At 38.1% G+C, this 14123-nt stretch overlaps 1 protein-coding gene across 23 annotated transcripts in view; it reads left to right on the top strand.

Annotated features, from left to right (window-relative positions):
• MEF2C (myocyte enhancer factor 2C) overlaps window positions 1-14123 on the top strand; it is a 248192-nt gene that overhangs the window by 209358 nt on the left and 24711 nt on the right. For 16 of the 23 annotated variants that reach the window (XM_075592977.1, XM_075592906.1, XM_075592880.1 and 13 more), the window contains 2 exons: window positions 1492-1678; window positions 3424-3471. In XM_075592977.1, coding sequence (XP_075449092.1) covers window positions 1492-1678; window positions 3424-3471 — 235 coding nt within the window. The remainder of the gene's footprint in view (window positions 1-1491; window positions 1679-3423; window positions 3472-14123) is intronic. The other 7 variants (XM_075592956.1, XM_075592914.1, XM_075592995.1 and 4 more) reach the window with 3 other exon arrangements.

The following is a 14123-nucleotide window of genomic DNA, read 5'->3' as shown; positions in this document are numbered from 1 at the left end:
CAGATAAAATGTCAACTGTGTATGAATTTATACTGCCCTGTTTTTAACAGGTAGTTTTTTTCCATTACACTTAAATGGCAATAATACATGAATGTCTCAGGGACACATGCATGATCAGAGAACAGCTGCAAGACATTACTACAGAGAATGTAACAGTTACTGGCACGTTTTGCACAGTTCGGCCCATGATTAATGCATTTTATTATATCTGGGAATACTTTAAATATAGTATTTTTTTTAACTTAATGTGTGCATGCAATAAAAATTAATTATCTGCGGTATTTCAAGACAGATATCCTGTTTGAACAAATTGGGCCGGCTGCTGCCATTGTTATTGAAATATTAACTTTATATCCAACAATATTGATATTGGGGTATATGATAATATTTCTGGGGGATTTTTAGATGCATAAATTAAATTGTACAAAATATGCAAATGTCAAAATAAGAATCTCTTTGCCAAAGTTATGATACCAACTATTTCAGATTTGTGCTTACTGGATTGCTGGATTGCTCAGTTTATCAGCATTAATAACTTATGTATACATGAACATTACCTGATGTTCGGCTTGAACAAGTACTGTATGCCTTATTCAGTATGGTCTGAAGCGACCGCATCGGACCTGAATAAGTCCTAAAGTAGGGCTTTCATTTCAAGTGAGGAACGCGCTTCCAAAAAGCCTTTATTTTACCCATTGTTGTTTTGCTAGGACCATATTTACAAAGCGAAGCTAAGCTGTGAAGCACCTTATTGCACATATAAATAAATGCACTAAAGGACTCCTCTGGCGTAACACCATTTATTAAATGTGCCCTTCTACCGAGCTTTCGCTTTACCTGCAAAATATAATCTATTTTATATTGCAAAATTGTGAATTCTTACAATTATAAATCTGTATATCTACTTATTATCAAAACTAGGGCGTAATCAAAATGAATATATTGCAGTATTGCAGTTAGTAAAGGGAGCTAAGCCTACAAGTCGGTCAGTGTCACCATAACGTGGCTGACGTATACATATATATATGTTGACAGGATGTATGCGAATAAGAGTTATTATAAACATGTTTACAGTGGAAAGTCGTTGCTGATTTGATAAATGTGACTTGTAGATATCACAACTCCATAATTCTACCCTTTTTGTTTTGCTTCTCAGAGGATACACAGTACCTCAAATTAATATATTTTAAGCAACACTGAAAATTACCTGTTCTCCCAAAACGCGAATTGTTATTTTTTAAGCAGTGACGGTGTTACCCCTTCACTACCACAGGGGCCGGTAACACATTGATGCCGGCTTCTATGGCCGCACAGTGGGTGACAAAAGAAACAAAATACAATTCATATACAGAAATGAAAAATATAACTGAAAAACTACAGTATATGAATTCTTCAAAAATGTTCTGGATTTGCCTCTCATAAAATTAGCAAAGCAGTTGCTGTTGTGCATTGGTGCTATTTTATCTTTGTTCTCTTTATTCGTTTGCACAGGCTGGTCCCCCACCCAATTTTGAGATGCCTGTTTCTATCCCAGTGACCAATCAAAACAGCTTGGCATACAGTAATTCAGTCTGCTCACTGGGTAACCACAACCTCCTGCCCCTGGCCCACCCATCATTGCAGAGAAACAGCATGTCTCCAGGCGTGACACATCGACCCCCGAGTGCAGGTAACACAGGTAGGATTTCTCAGACCTTCAACCGTCACAATGCACTTAACAAAAGATACTTACAGTATGGAGGTTTCAAAGCCCTGTACACTATCATTTCATATATGAAGTACTCTAGGGTGCGTAAAATAAATTTCCAGTAGAAAACTCCTATACTTGGCCTTCTGAACAGGTGAAGTAGCACAAACGTGGGGGGGGGGGGGTGCAAGGTGCATTTACACCCCCAAGTATTGCTATTGTGCATACAGAGGTGCCGCACTCTTCCCCACAGTAAGAGAGTAGCCCTCCATGCGCAACACGGCATGTGACGACCCAATGCCACATGGTGACACGTTGCCATGACAATGCGCCATCACACGGTGAGGCATTGCCATTTCAACGCATTGCCATGTGACGGCGCAGCATCATGAGGCCGAACTGCACCCCCCAATCAGATTTTCTGATTGCCCCCCTGAACAGGTGCATTTATTTTACAGTATTCAGGTGGTCAGACTGCTTTTTTAAACTAAGGAATATATTTTCAAAATCGTGCCGGAGATATACTGTACTATATTTTTGACCATTTTAAGCCACGAGAGCCAGGAGGAATTGGTGTTATGAAATGTCTTTTTTCTTTGTTGTGCAATACAGTTTTAATACAATTTGCAAATGTAACCAACTAGTAAGGTAGCATAATGTAATGATTCTGTCTGTCTGTCTGTCTGCCAGTGATAGGTAAATCACTGTATTCATCATTTAAATTCACAGAGATAATCATGTATAAGTTGTCTTTTAAATGGAAGCAGCATTTTAATCAAATAATACATATTAATGTTAAAGCAGCAATTCCTCTCATTTTCACTACTACTGATTTTATTTACATTTTTTGACACAATCTATACCGCAGGTTCCTGTGTAGCTGAAACACACTATATTTAGCTCTGGGGAGCCCCTAGTTCTGCAGATATTTAATTGCTACTTGCCAATAATCTCCATTTAAGATCAAAGATGGCCACCAGGGGTAATGCAACAGGAAGGCGCAATGTATGTATGTCATCGCTCAATGATGTTGCAGCTTTCTGTTGGCTTGTAAGGTCCATGGCCGAATTGGTAACCATTTTAGTTTCCCAAATGGGAGCAAAAACACTGGTCAAAAAGGTAAATACCTTGGGAACTGGGTGGGGATTTATTCAACTACAAATAGTGCCCCAGAGGACCCCCCCCGTCCAGCTCCCAAAAAAATAGTAGGGAAGATAGCTGTTTCAGATATTATTTAGTGGAAATAAATAAATTCCATTGTGCTAACACTATAAATACACTGAGGGAGGATTACTGTCTTACTTTATGCCTGCTGAATCATGGGTAAACAAACTATTTGCTATTGATGTATTTATAAGCTGTTATAAAGGGAATCAGTGTAAGCAGTCTATTTTTACTATATATTTATGGATGGAACTCCTATTATTGTTGTAATAGGTTAAATTGTGCTGCAGCCGACAGCAGCCAGGTTGTAAAATCCAATAAAGGAGTACTTTATTAATGAGTTTCACTCAGAGCATTTTGCTAAGTACTTGGATAAAATGTAAACTGTTTGTGTATGGTTTCTAAAAGAACGCTTGAGGTTATATTTATTTTTAATGCTATCACAAACTAGACACAACTAAGTCCACAGTAAAACTTCCTTTAATGTACCTAGCAGTTTTATTGAGGGGACTTAAGATGTGGTATCTGTGGTGAGTGTGTGTAGTGCTGACTGATATTTGTTTAATTCTTAGGTGGTCTGATGGGTGGGGACCTCACAACCGGTGCAGGCACCAGTGCAGGTAAAACATGATCCCACTGTTGTATCACCAGTTAAGCTTCCACTGAATGCTAGGAATATAAAAAATAACTTTAATGATAGTTTGCACATGTAATATCTGAAGCAGCAATCCTCCCTCTAATTTTTTCCCCTCACACAATCAGAACTGGTGGGTGTGGTCCCACGGGAGCTGAAGCGCAATATGCCCTGGTTCCTGAAATGTTCACCTTTATATGGGCCAGTGTTTTGGGAAATCAATGACTGCCCTCCATTCCTTAATTTGATGGGCCAATAGGAAGCCACAATGTCATTCAAGTAGGACAGGCCTGCACAACTCCATTCCTCGAGGACCGCAAACAGGCCAGGTCTTCAGGAGATCCCTACTTCAGCACAGCTGGCTCAATTAGTGGCTCAGTCTGAGTGAACTATGGATATCATGAGAACTAGCCTGTTTGCTGCCCTCAAGCACTGGGTTGTGCAGGCCTGAAGTAGGACATCGAAGATTCCTATTGGACAACCCCAGTGGCCATCTTTCAGTTTGCTTGTATTTTACTGGCACATAAAAGGGTAAATATCCCATTATGGAGCTACAAATAACCCGGCTCTTCTCTGGAGGTGTGGATTGTGATTTTTTTAAATAAAAAATGGGTGGATTTCTGCATTAAGCACTTTTTTTGCAAACATACATAATTAAATAGAGACGGAAATCAATCATATGCCTGTAAACAAGGCAAAACAGGAATACGGAAACCAGAATTCACATTCAAAATAGAATAAAGTTGTCATTTTACAAGCTGTATCTGAAGTACCCCTTTATATTGTTAATGAACTATATGGCAGCTGCCCTCCACAAATTCCTTACCATGTATCCCATTTCCTTTTTGAGCCTGCAGGGCTTCGATGTAACCACTTTATTCCCATTAAATCCCAAGGGCAAAAGCCATTTCAGTTTGTGTCTGCAATTTGAGTTTTTAACCTTAAGATAAGCACCTAACACATTACACTACAATGACTTATTCTCAGGAAAGCTTTCCATAAATTCAGCAGACAGAAACATAGGTAATTAGCTAAATAAATGAAACAGATTAATATAGAATTCACCGTATATGTTTTTTTGCACATTAAAATGTGTAGTACAACACATAATTCTTAACTGGTAGCCTGAAATATTAATGTGTGTGTTTAAATGTCTCCATGGTTCAACCAAAACCTCAGTATAATGGTTCTCTTAGAAAGAGAGCTTTGTTTAGGTTTTAGTTTTGAGATCGATTGTAACAAACTAAATAGGTGAACAATGCGTACGTCAGGAGTAACAACTATCTGGCTAGCAGTAACAAAGTGGTTTCAACTATTTTTTTTAACAATACTCAACATATTATTCAACAAAGCAGATTAAAGACATTTCTAGATTTTTAATCTCACCTACAAATTTGTACATTAGGCGCACAACGTTGATTTGCTATTCCAGACATAGATTACACCCTGTGCCTGCTGCTTAGCAAGGGCCTATCACTGGATTTGACTTCCCAGGTTAAGTATCTTTCGCTTTCATCATAACCAGTGTTGCAAAGATCTCCCCACCCACCCCTGTGATAAGACTTACCTTTTAATACTTTATACATGCAGGATAACTTTATGTTCATATTTATTATTTAGATGTTGTAGTCTCTCACTTACCATGTCTATATACTACATATCTTTGCAAAACCAACTTTGATCCCCTCAGCCTATTACAACCTCATCGCCCCCTCCCCAACACCCCGTCTAAACACCACAAAAATCATGCTCTCTCCTCTCAGTTATCTAGGACTTCATTTCTTCTGAATTGTAGATGACTTCATGATAAGGGAAAGTTAAACGTTCAAGGTAGACGTCAGGAAGGATACTGATAGCTTCTGCCAACAAATGTATGACTAAGAGATTTGTGCAGGGCCCAGGACTAGAATTTTAACCGCCCCCTCCCTCCCTCCATGTCGGCGGCCTTGCAAGTCCCCCCTTTCACACCTCACCAGTTCCCTCCTCTTTCCCCCCTCTTGCACCTCCTCTTGCACCTCCTCGTGAGTCCCTCCATCTCCCCCCTTTCTTACTCCTCCTCGCAAGCCCCTTCCCCTTCCCATGTATTTCTCTTCCCCCCTCTGTCTGTCACTCTTTTCCCCTCTCTTCTTCACTCAATCTCCCCCCTCTCACTCCCCCAGCTCCCTCTTCCACCCACTCTCTCATTTCATACTCTTCCCCCTCCGCTATCACTTAATTACCTCCCTCTCTCTCAATCCCCCCTACACACACACACCTCCCCCCATACAGACAACATTCAATACAAAATACAATACCCCCCCACAAAATACAATACCCCTCACCCCACACACAAAATACAATACCACCCCCACAAACAAAATACAATATCCCCCACACCCACGCACCAAATACAATATGCCCCCCCCCCTCACACACACACACAACATACCTCACACACACAGACACCCCCCTACCTACCTTAGGGGTGGTCTGAGGCTTCTGGAGCCCCGGCTCTCCCAAGATGCTGCCGGGCCTTTCTCCCATGCAGGACTTCCCTCTCTGCGAGACCGGGCCTCACTCCTGCCAGTGTGGGCCGCAAGCTGGGCCCACCTGGAATTGGTGATCCGCGTCCGGCGTGCACCAGCGGGAGAGAGGCCTTGCCAAAAGGGCCTGCAGCTGGGGAGAGCCAGGACCAAGCACCCGGCAACCAGAGGTCTGAGCCCAACTTCCAGCACCAGCCGGCAGGGCCACCTGCAGCCGCCGGGCACTGGGACACTTGTCCTGTCTCTCCCCCCTGTCGGAGGGCCTGCATTTATGCTATCTCCAAATATTATAATTTCCTATTTAATCACCTTCACTCTCAACCTTTGGTTGTTGTGTGGTATTTAAGTAACCGCTTTTTGAAACATCATAATCTAAATGTTTAAATATGTTTTTCTCATCTGAGAATATATACTATTACTATGCAGTAGGTCGACTGTATTCAGTTAGTGAATGAGAAACTGTGCCATCCTTTAGTTTCAAGTTTCATATATTTGATGCCAACTTCTTTTGGATTTTAGGTTTACAACAAACACAGAAACCTTCACGGGAGAGGGAAGAAATATTTAAAACTAGGTCATTTTTTAATGGTACAAAAATTATGCAAAATCCATATAAACAAAAGCATAGGCATAAAAAAATGTGACTACACCCACTACATATATACAAGCAATAATGTAATCAATAGATAAATTGAGTACACAAAGTACTATGTACAATGACTGAATCAGCCTATATAGAAACAGAATGTACTGTATGTATACATATAATGATGACATTGGCTAGAATAATAGGATCCCAAATGTATATCTAGACAGTCCTGTAGCGTTCCAAATCAAAAAGCTAGTTCCTGGATCACAAAGACTGGGGTTTCTCTCGACTGTGCAGGGAACTTCATGGGTCGATAGCTGACTGAAGACACCAGTGCAGGGGACATTCCTCCCCAGGCGCGTGTACACACGATATTAGGGTTACACTAACAGTACTCACAAAAGGCAGTTTTAATCAACCATTTAGATGAACATTGATCATATGGGAATCAAGTAATTCCTGCCATACTCCTGTTAGACCATTTCACCATTCTCCAAACCGTATGCTGATGTAAATGGGGCTTCTATGCATCAATGCTTACATTTGTATATGCCAAATTTAACACCAAAACAACAGCTTTTGGAGCTCGTTGGACAACTTGGAGATAGTAATAGTTCTAAAATGATGTTACAGAAGCGGTGAAGTATTATTGTCTTTCTCAATTTCATGAATAGTCTCTGTATATTATCTAGCGCTGCCCGTGCATGTGCTTACAGTATATAGCCTTAAATGCAGAGCACTAGGAGGGATTTGGTAAATAGCCAAACAAGGAGAAGAGTTCAGCTCAAAGTTGAACTGTCTGCCCCAGTAACATATTTAAACAATACAACTATTTAAGAGAGACTTAGTCTTATTGTACAGTTTTAGGGACATCAAAGGTTCTTTTTGTCTAGTTTCTTTCAATAAGTAACAGAGAGCTCTGTATTACCAGTATTTGGTACTGTAGGTTAAAATTGATGATATAATCATGTGGTTTAATCAAATAGAGTTCATACTTTTTTTTTTTTGCTAAATCTGGCAATTATGAGACATCCTGATATATTTCCACTAAAAGCAGCAAATCATAAAACTCACAAGAGTAGAATTTAGTGTATTTTCACCAGCTTTTCATTCTTTATGACAGGATAACAGTTTCTTCTGCCCTTTCTTAACAAGGAAAAACATCTCTAAATTTCTAAGAAAGAGAAAACACAAACGTATTATATCTCTTTTCTCCACTACGCATTACAAATTAAACATACAAATCCTTTAGAAATACTTGATTGTGGTTTCATGGTACTGTGGCATTGTAAATTAAGTCAAAGAAATCCCGGGCTTTTTAAGAATATAGCAACGTCTTTCATTGGTGGTTCTATGTCATGTGATATCATTTATTGCCAACAAAATTAGAGCATTTCCTATTTCATCATTGGTCCTAAATGATAAAAATAGCAATGCTTCTGGCGCCATGCGCGGCATCTAAAATCACCGACTAGAAAAAGAACATGAACTCTATGGTCATAGAAAAGTATGTTCTAAAACCACTATCCAGAAACGCCCTCAGGTTCAGGACAGTTTGTGTCAACCCTGGCAATGGAAAAGGGGCTGAAAATCAATGTAACACATTACAACCTTCCTGGCACAAAAAATCTCAGGTTATTTTTAAAATGTAAGCGTATTCAATATAACTATAACAACAAAAAGAACGATTCCTGCGCTCATACCAATTAGACTATAATAGAATAGTGATCTCATGAATAAGGGTTATTTTGTTAAACCCTTTGGCCAAAGCGTTATAAGCCTGCAAGCCATGTCAATGCATAACCATATTTTGCAGGTACCTACACTGAAAATATGTAATTATTGTCCCATGGACTAGTGAAAATGTGAGAAAGCCTGGGTTACATAAAGCATATGCTTTTGTGATTAGTGCAATTAATTGTAATTGCAATTAAAAGTAATTGCACTGCTCACAAAAGCATATGCTTTATTTAACCCTTTCAGGGCTTTCTCACATTTTTCACTAGTCCATGGGACAATAATTACATATATTCAGTGTAGGTACCTGCAAAATATGGTTATGCATTGACATGGCTTGAAGGCTTATAACGCTTTGGCCAAAGGGTTTAACAAAATAACCCTTATTCATGAGATCACTATTTTATTTTAGCCTAATTGGTAGGAGCGCAGGAATCGTTATTTTTGTTTTTGTATATGTAAGGCCTATCTCATAAATATAACTATACCTGCATACAGAGGTTCATGAGCCATTAAATGCCCAACATACGGTGCCCACTTCAAGTACAATTTACACCTGATATAATGTGTGTATTAAAATCCTCGATCTCCAATGTTAATGTCTAACTAGCAGTTGTTTAGTAAATGTGTACTAATTTATTGCTTACGTTGCATTCAGACCAGCTTGCACATTACAGACTCTTGCATTTAAACAGTTGCAATTGACTAGACAGAGCTGAAGCCATCTCTGCTTAAAAACCACTATCTTTACAGAAATACGGTATAATCAGGCCATAAATATAAGGATACAATAGCCTGCATTTGCATGTTGTGTACACGTTTAGAAATTATGGATTGTGAAACATGTTTTCAGTTGAAGCAAGCCGTGCAGAGTCCTCACATACAATGCTACACTGGTATATTATAAACATATTTTTTTATGTGGATAGATAAAAAAAAATGCTAGTGACAATGCTATGCATTCCCCTCTGGAAACAATCATAAAGGCTACATCTGGCAACTTACTCTCTGATTCTCAGTTTGCTATGTGCTTGTGGTTAATTCTTTGCAGCTGGTTATTTGAATTATACCTAAGATACATCTTGCATCTCTATTGTTTTCAATATAAAGAAGTATGGATAAGGGAGGCTTAAAAGCTTCTCTGCGCCTGTCACATGGCGCTTGATGCAAATAAGACTGTTGAACAGTAACTGTAGCCATAAAATATTTAATCGCTCAGGCTGCAAGCTCGTTATCATCTTTAGGCAATCTTGAATTAATATTTCTGTGCCATTAATTTTCACATAGAGATTTTTTTTTTAAATATACCTATGCATGCAAAAGATTGTATATTTGTAGTACAGAGATGAAAGTATTTGGAATTATCTGAGGACACTTGGTGTGATGTTACTGATCACAAAGAGTACAACTGTTTTTGTTTTTTTTTAAAGAAAAGATGATCTGTTTTTAATGTCTTTTCGTATCATACACATTGTACGAATCCACTAACCCAGGGGTGGCCAAATACAGCCCTCAAGGGCTACCAACAGGTCAAGTTTTCAGGACAACCCTACTTCAGCACAGGTAGCATAGTCATTGACTGAGCCACTGATTGAGCCACCTATGCTAAAGCAGGGATATCCTGAGAACCTGGCCTGTTGGTGGCCCTTGAGGACTGGAGTCGGCCACCCCTGCTTTAACCAGTGTTTTTAAAGGGCTGCTGTCTTGCAATCAAGGACAATAGGACTCATTTTTATTCACGCGCACCCCTTACCTAAGGGATATATATATGTGATTACATGTTAAGTGTACATGAGCAAGTTATAGTCAGACCTCTAATCGAGCTGTAGCAGTGGCCTGCATTGTAATATATTAATGGCTTCTCTGACAGCAAAGGGGTTAAACCATTCCAGTTAAAATAAAGGCGTTGACAATATTTTTGCTTGCGTTTTTGGCTACAAAAATATTAGGATCCATATTTATTTTAAAGACATTAAAAGACATTCACATTTTAACATATGCTATGGGTTGCAGAACTGAAAAATAAAATAAAAAAAGATTACTTTTGAATGTAAAAGTTATAATCCCATAAAATAGGAAGGCATGCAATGTCGGTTGTGGAACTTCGTTAGTTATAGTGTATTCCGGGAGAAACTTGAGCAATTAAGAAACAGTCAGTATGCAGAATGGTGCAAGTATAGTGCCACCTCAGTACTAGTACTACTAATCATGTCTTTATTCAGCTGTTCTGCTCATTGTTCTATGTAAAATATATTCTAGGAAAATATCGAAATAAATAACGTAAAGTATGCCTTATTTCTAGACTAAGCATAAAGTGGGGTCTTTGCATCTGTCAGTCATGTGGAAAAAGAGCAGAGCAGGATTATAGGCGCTCACAGCTCACAATAATCAAGTTGAATAAATCAACAGTCGGCAAACTGGACCTTTTACAGGACAAAAGAAATGGCACAGGATAGCACAACATCCTTTAGTGCCGCTGCCAAAACTGTGCCAAAATTGTGCCGAAACCAAAGCCATAGTGCCCAGGCAAACGATAGGTAAACTAAAAAAGACTTTGGAAAGTGACAACAGAAATAAACAAAACACTGATGAGCTTTGTTTTTATGCGTTTTTATCCCTTTTGCTACATGTAACACTAATCATCAGGTACATATCAGTTCTAGCTACTCGCTGATAGGAATTCAGCTAGAGACTATCAGTGACAAGTCAGAAGTCGTTGATTAATTTCTCCCCTTCATATCTAATTGCAGATGCTAATTTGTAGTTACATGTGCCTTGCCTTGTATCACTTTGATATATAGTTATTTGGTTGGCAGCTTCATTTTTGTATTTGTGTCTTTCCTTCCTCTTTATTTTGGGTCTGTTTACTTGATATTGTTCTTTAACAAGGACAGCTTATATTCCGTCAAGTGGGGGGGGGGGGGACGACGACTTGTTTTCTGTTTATATCCTTCGTTAAAAGAATATCAACATCAAGGACAACTATTTTAATGACAGTAGCATTCTTTGTATAATCACTCCAGTCCTGTTCAAATCCCTCCTAGATTATCAGTAAATTAACCATGCCAAGTCTGTTATGTTTATACATTTTTACTTTATTCTTCTTTTTCAACAATTATGTTACATTACTCCTGACATTGCAGCACATCGTCTTCAGAGTAACATTTGTAATCTGTGCTTTAGGTCATATCACCAACACATTACATTTAGCGCATCTTAAATATGATTTTAGGAAAAAAGAATTTTCTATACTGTATGTCTTCAAAGATTTGTTTTCACATAGTTTTTTTTCTCTCTCCAGAAAAGGAACTAGACTCATATGAAAAGCAACCAAATATAACCCTAAAATATCTGAAATGCTTTCTTAAGCCTTTATCCACTGGACCATTTCAAGTCCCTAGATCACTGGTGACCAACTCCAGTCCTCAAGGGTCACCAACAGGCCAGGAATTAGGGACATACCTGCTTCAGCACAGGTGGCTCGTGACTCGATTAGAATGACGGGCTTAGCCACCTGTGCTGAAGCAGGTATGCCCCTAATTCCTGGCCTGTTGGTGGCCCTTGATGACTGGAGTTGAACTCCCCCCTCAGCCCCCCTTGCCCTAGGACATTTAATGGGTTCTAGACCACTCTATGGAGAATCAGAACAGACTTACTTTCGCACTCACTTTTATACTGAATGCATAACAGTATGTGAATCAGAACCAGAGTATCCAAGCAAATTAGATCATTTTTTAAAATCCTTTTGCAACCTTCTAAATGTTACCAAAATAAGGTTCCCGGAGTTTTGTAATTATTATTCATTCCTTATTTGTTTTAATTACTAAATTGACTGCAAACTGCTTTTGGCAACTATGCCCTTTTTATCATCTGCCATTTGTAATTAAGCAAGGTGATTGAACTATTAAACGATTAAGAGATGTGAAATAAGGGGAAGAGGAAAATAATTTTCAACTTCTTGTTAAATAAACAGTTACACTCTCCTAGTTGGTGCGTAAAATCTGTTCTCATTTAAAGATTTTTTTTAATAATGTAAACAATAGGGATAATGAATTGTTTTTCACGCAAATTGATTTGACACTAACACAATGCCAGTGATCACATGTACCAACACATATTTATAGGAGTGAAAGGCATAGTGTACACGTATCTTATAGACAATTCAGAGAAACATCTGAAAGCTTTCACGAAATGCACTATATTTACGTTAATATAACTTTTTTTTTATGAATTAAGATGAATTTGTGGTCTGTTTTTTCCATAACTTTATATTTTTCATACAATTAGTATATCTAACATAAGTGCTTCACTGTACAACAATACAGGAATCCAGACATGCTGAGGAAGATCTCTCTAATGCTCAAGCTAACATGGAAATAGTAGTATTTACACGAGAAGCCGCTAAGCTCATTATGTAGATATTAGTTAGGACTAGAGATGGGCACATTTTTTTTTTTGCGGATTTAGATCCGGATCAGCCTGTTCTTTTTTCGGATTTTGTTTTTTCACCGACAATCCAATCCATGGATTTCATTGTTAAAATCCACCAGCAGATTGTATCCAGTGGCGGTTTTGGATTAATCCGCAAGGAGCGATTCTGGAAAAATCTGTCAATGGATTTTACACTGCAGAAAGGAATTTGAATGGAAAACTCGGGAAATTCGGCAAAACAGATTTTGTCAGTTTCGCTCATCTGTAGTTAGGATCATAGGGCATCCAACAAATTCCCATGTAGTCTTGACATGCTCACAATATAGGTTTTCACGATTCTTTATTTCGAGGATTGTTGAGGGTTTGGGATATTCATAAGAAAGTAGAGACATACAATAAATATATATAAACTCACTTTGTTCTCTTTTTTTTTATCGGGAGAAGTGATTCTAACACAAATTGCTGCATTAAAGTATGAGAACCTAATAGAAATACATGTCAGATTCAGCCTGACAATAATATTTACTACACAACCATCTTGGGATTGTACTTTTGGAAACTTTCTGTTATTGCTGTGATTTACCAAAGGCCATGTTCGTATTCTTCTGTTCCACATATTACAGTGAATGTAATTCAAAATGTAGCTAAAAGTAAATGCACACTCTCTGTAAAGCCATCTGTTTTCCATTTACTTATACTATATAATCAGGAAATCCATTCATTTATGACATATAATTTTTGCACTTTCAAGTGGGCAGTGGAATGTGACATTGCGCATCGAGCCCGATTTAATTTGATAATTTTCCAGACGGAATGTAATTGGAAAGTATAGGTTTAAGGCAGGTTTAAACTGTACATTTAAGGTTTTTCATGTTGTTTTTTTTTTATTATTATTCTCTTTCAAATGTAAATGAGACTCTTTTTTTTTTTTTTTTTTTAACCCAACGAGTATCAGATGCAGAAAGGTGCAATCCTGCTGAGATACGTGTCGTTGAGATCTCGATCCAAAACCCGCAAAGATTTTGATCGAACTTGTAGAGCTAAACGTTGTAGCGAAACAGCCTAAATTATTCAAAATTCACTAATAAGGTTTTTTTTTTTAAAGTAGCGATATAGCAGCCCGAGGAAAAAAATTATTTTTAAAAAAATTTGGTTGAATTTCGTTTGGAAATTAATTGAATATGCAATACCCATAAACATTTCTATCAAAGTGAACTTTTGCACCAAAAAGGTGAAATCTGCATAACTTTTATCCTAATTACAAACTTAAATTTAAAGAGAGCACTTCTCCATGTAACGCATTCTTCTTTTGTTGGAGGAAGATACAAATTAGAAGAAGCACACAAAAGGCTTGAGTAG

This window comes from Ascaphus truei, chromosome 1, assembly GCF_040206685.1.
Source record: "Ascaphus truei isolate aAscTru1 chromosome 1, aAscTru1.hap1, whole genome shotgun sequence".
NCBI lineage: Eukaryota > Metazoa > Chordata > Amphibia > Anura > Ascaphidae > Ascaphus > Ascaphus truei.
The sequence above is the reverse complement of the archived record's forward strand: the minus strand, read 5'-3'. Positions and strand labels throughout refer to the sequence as shown.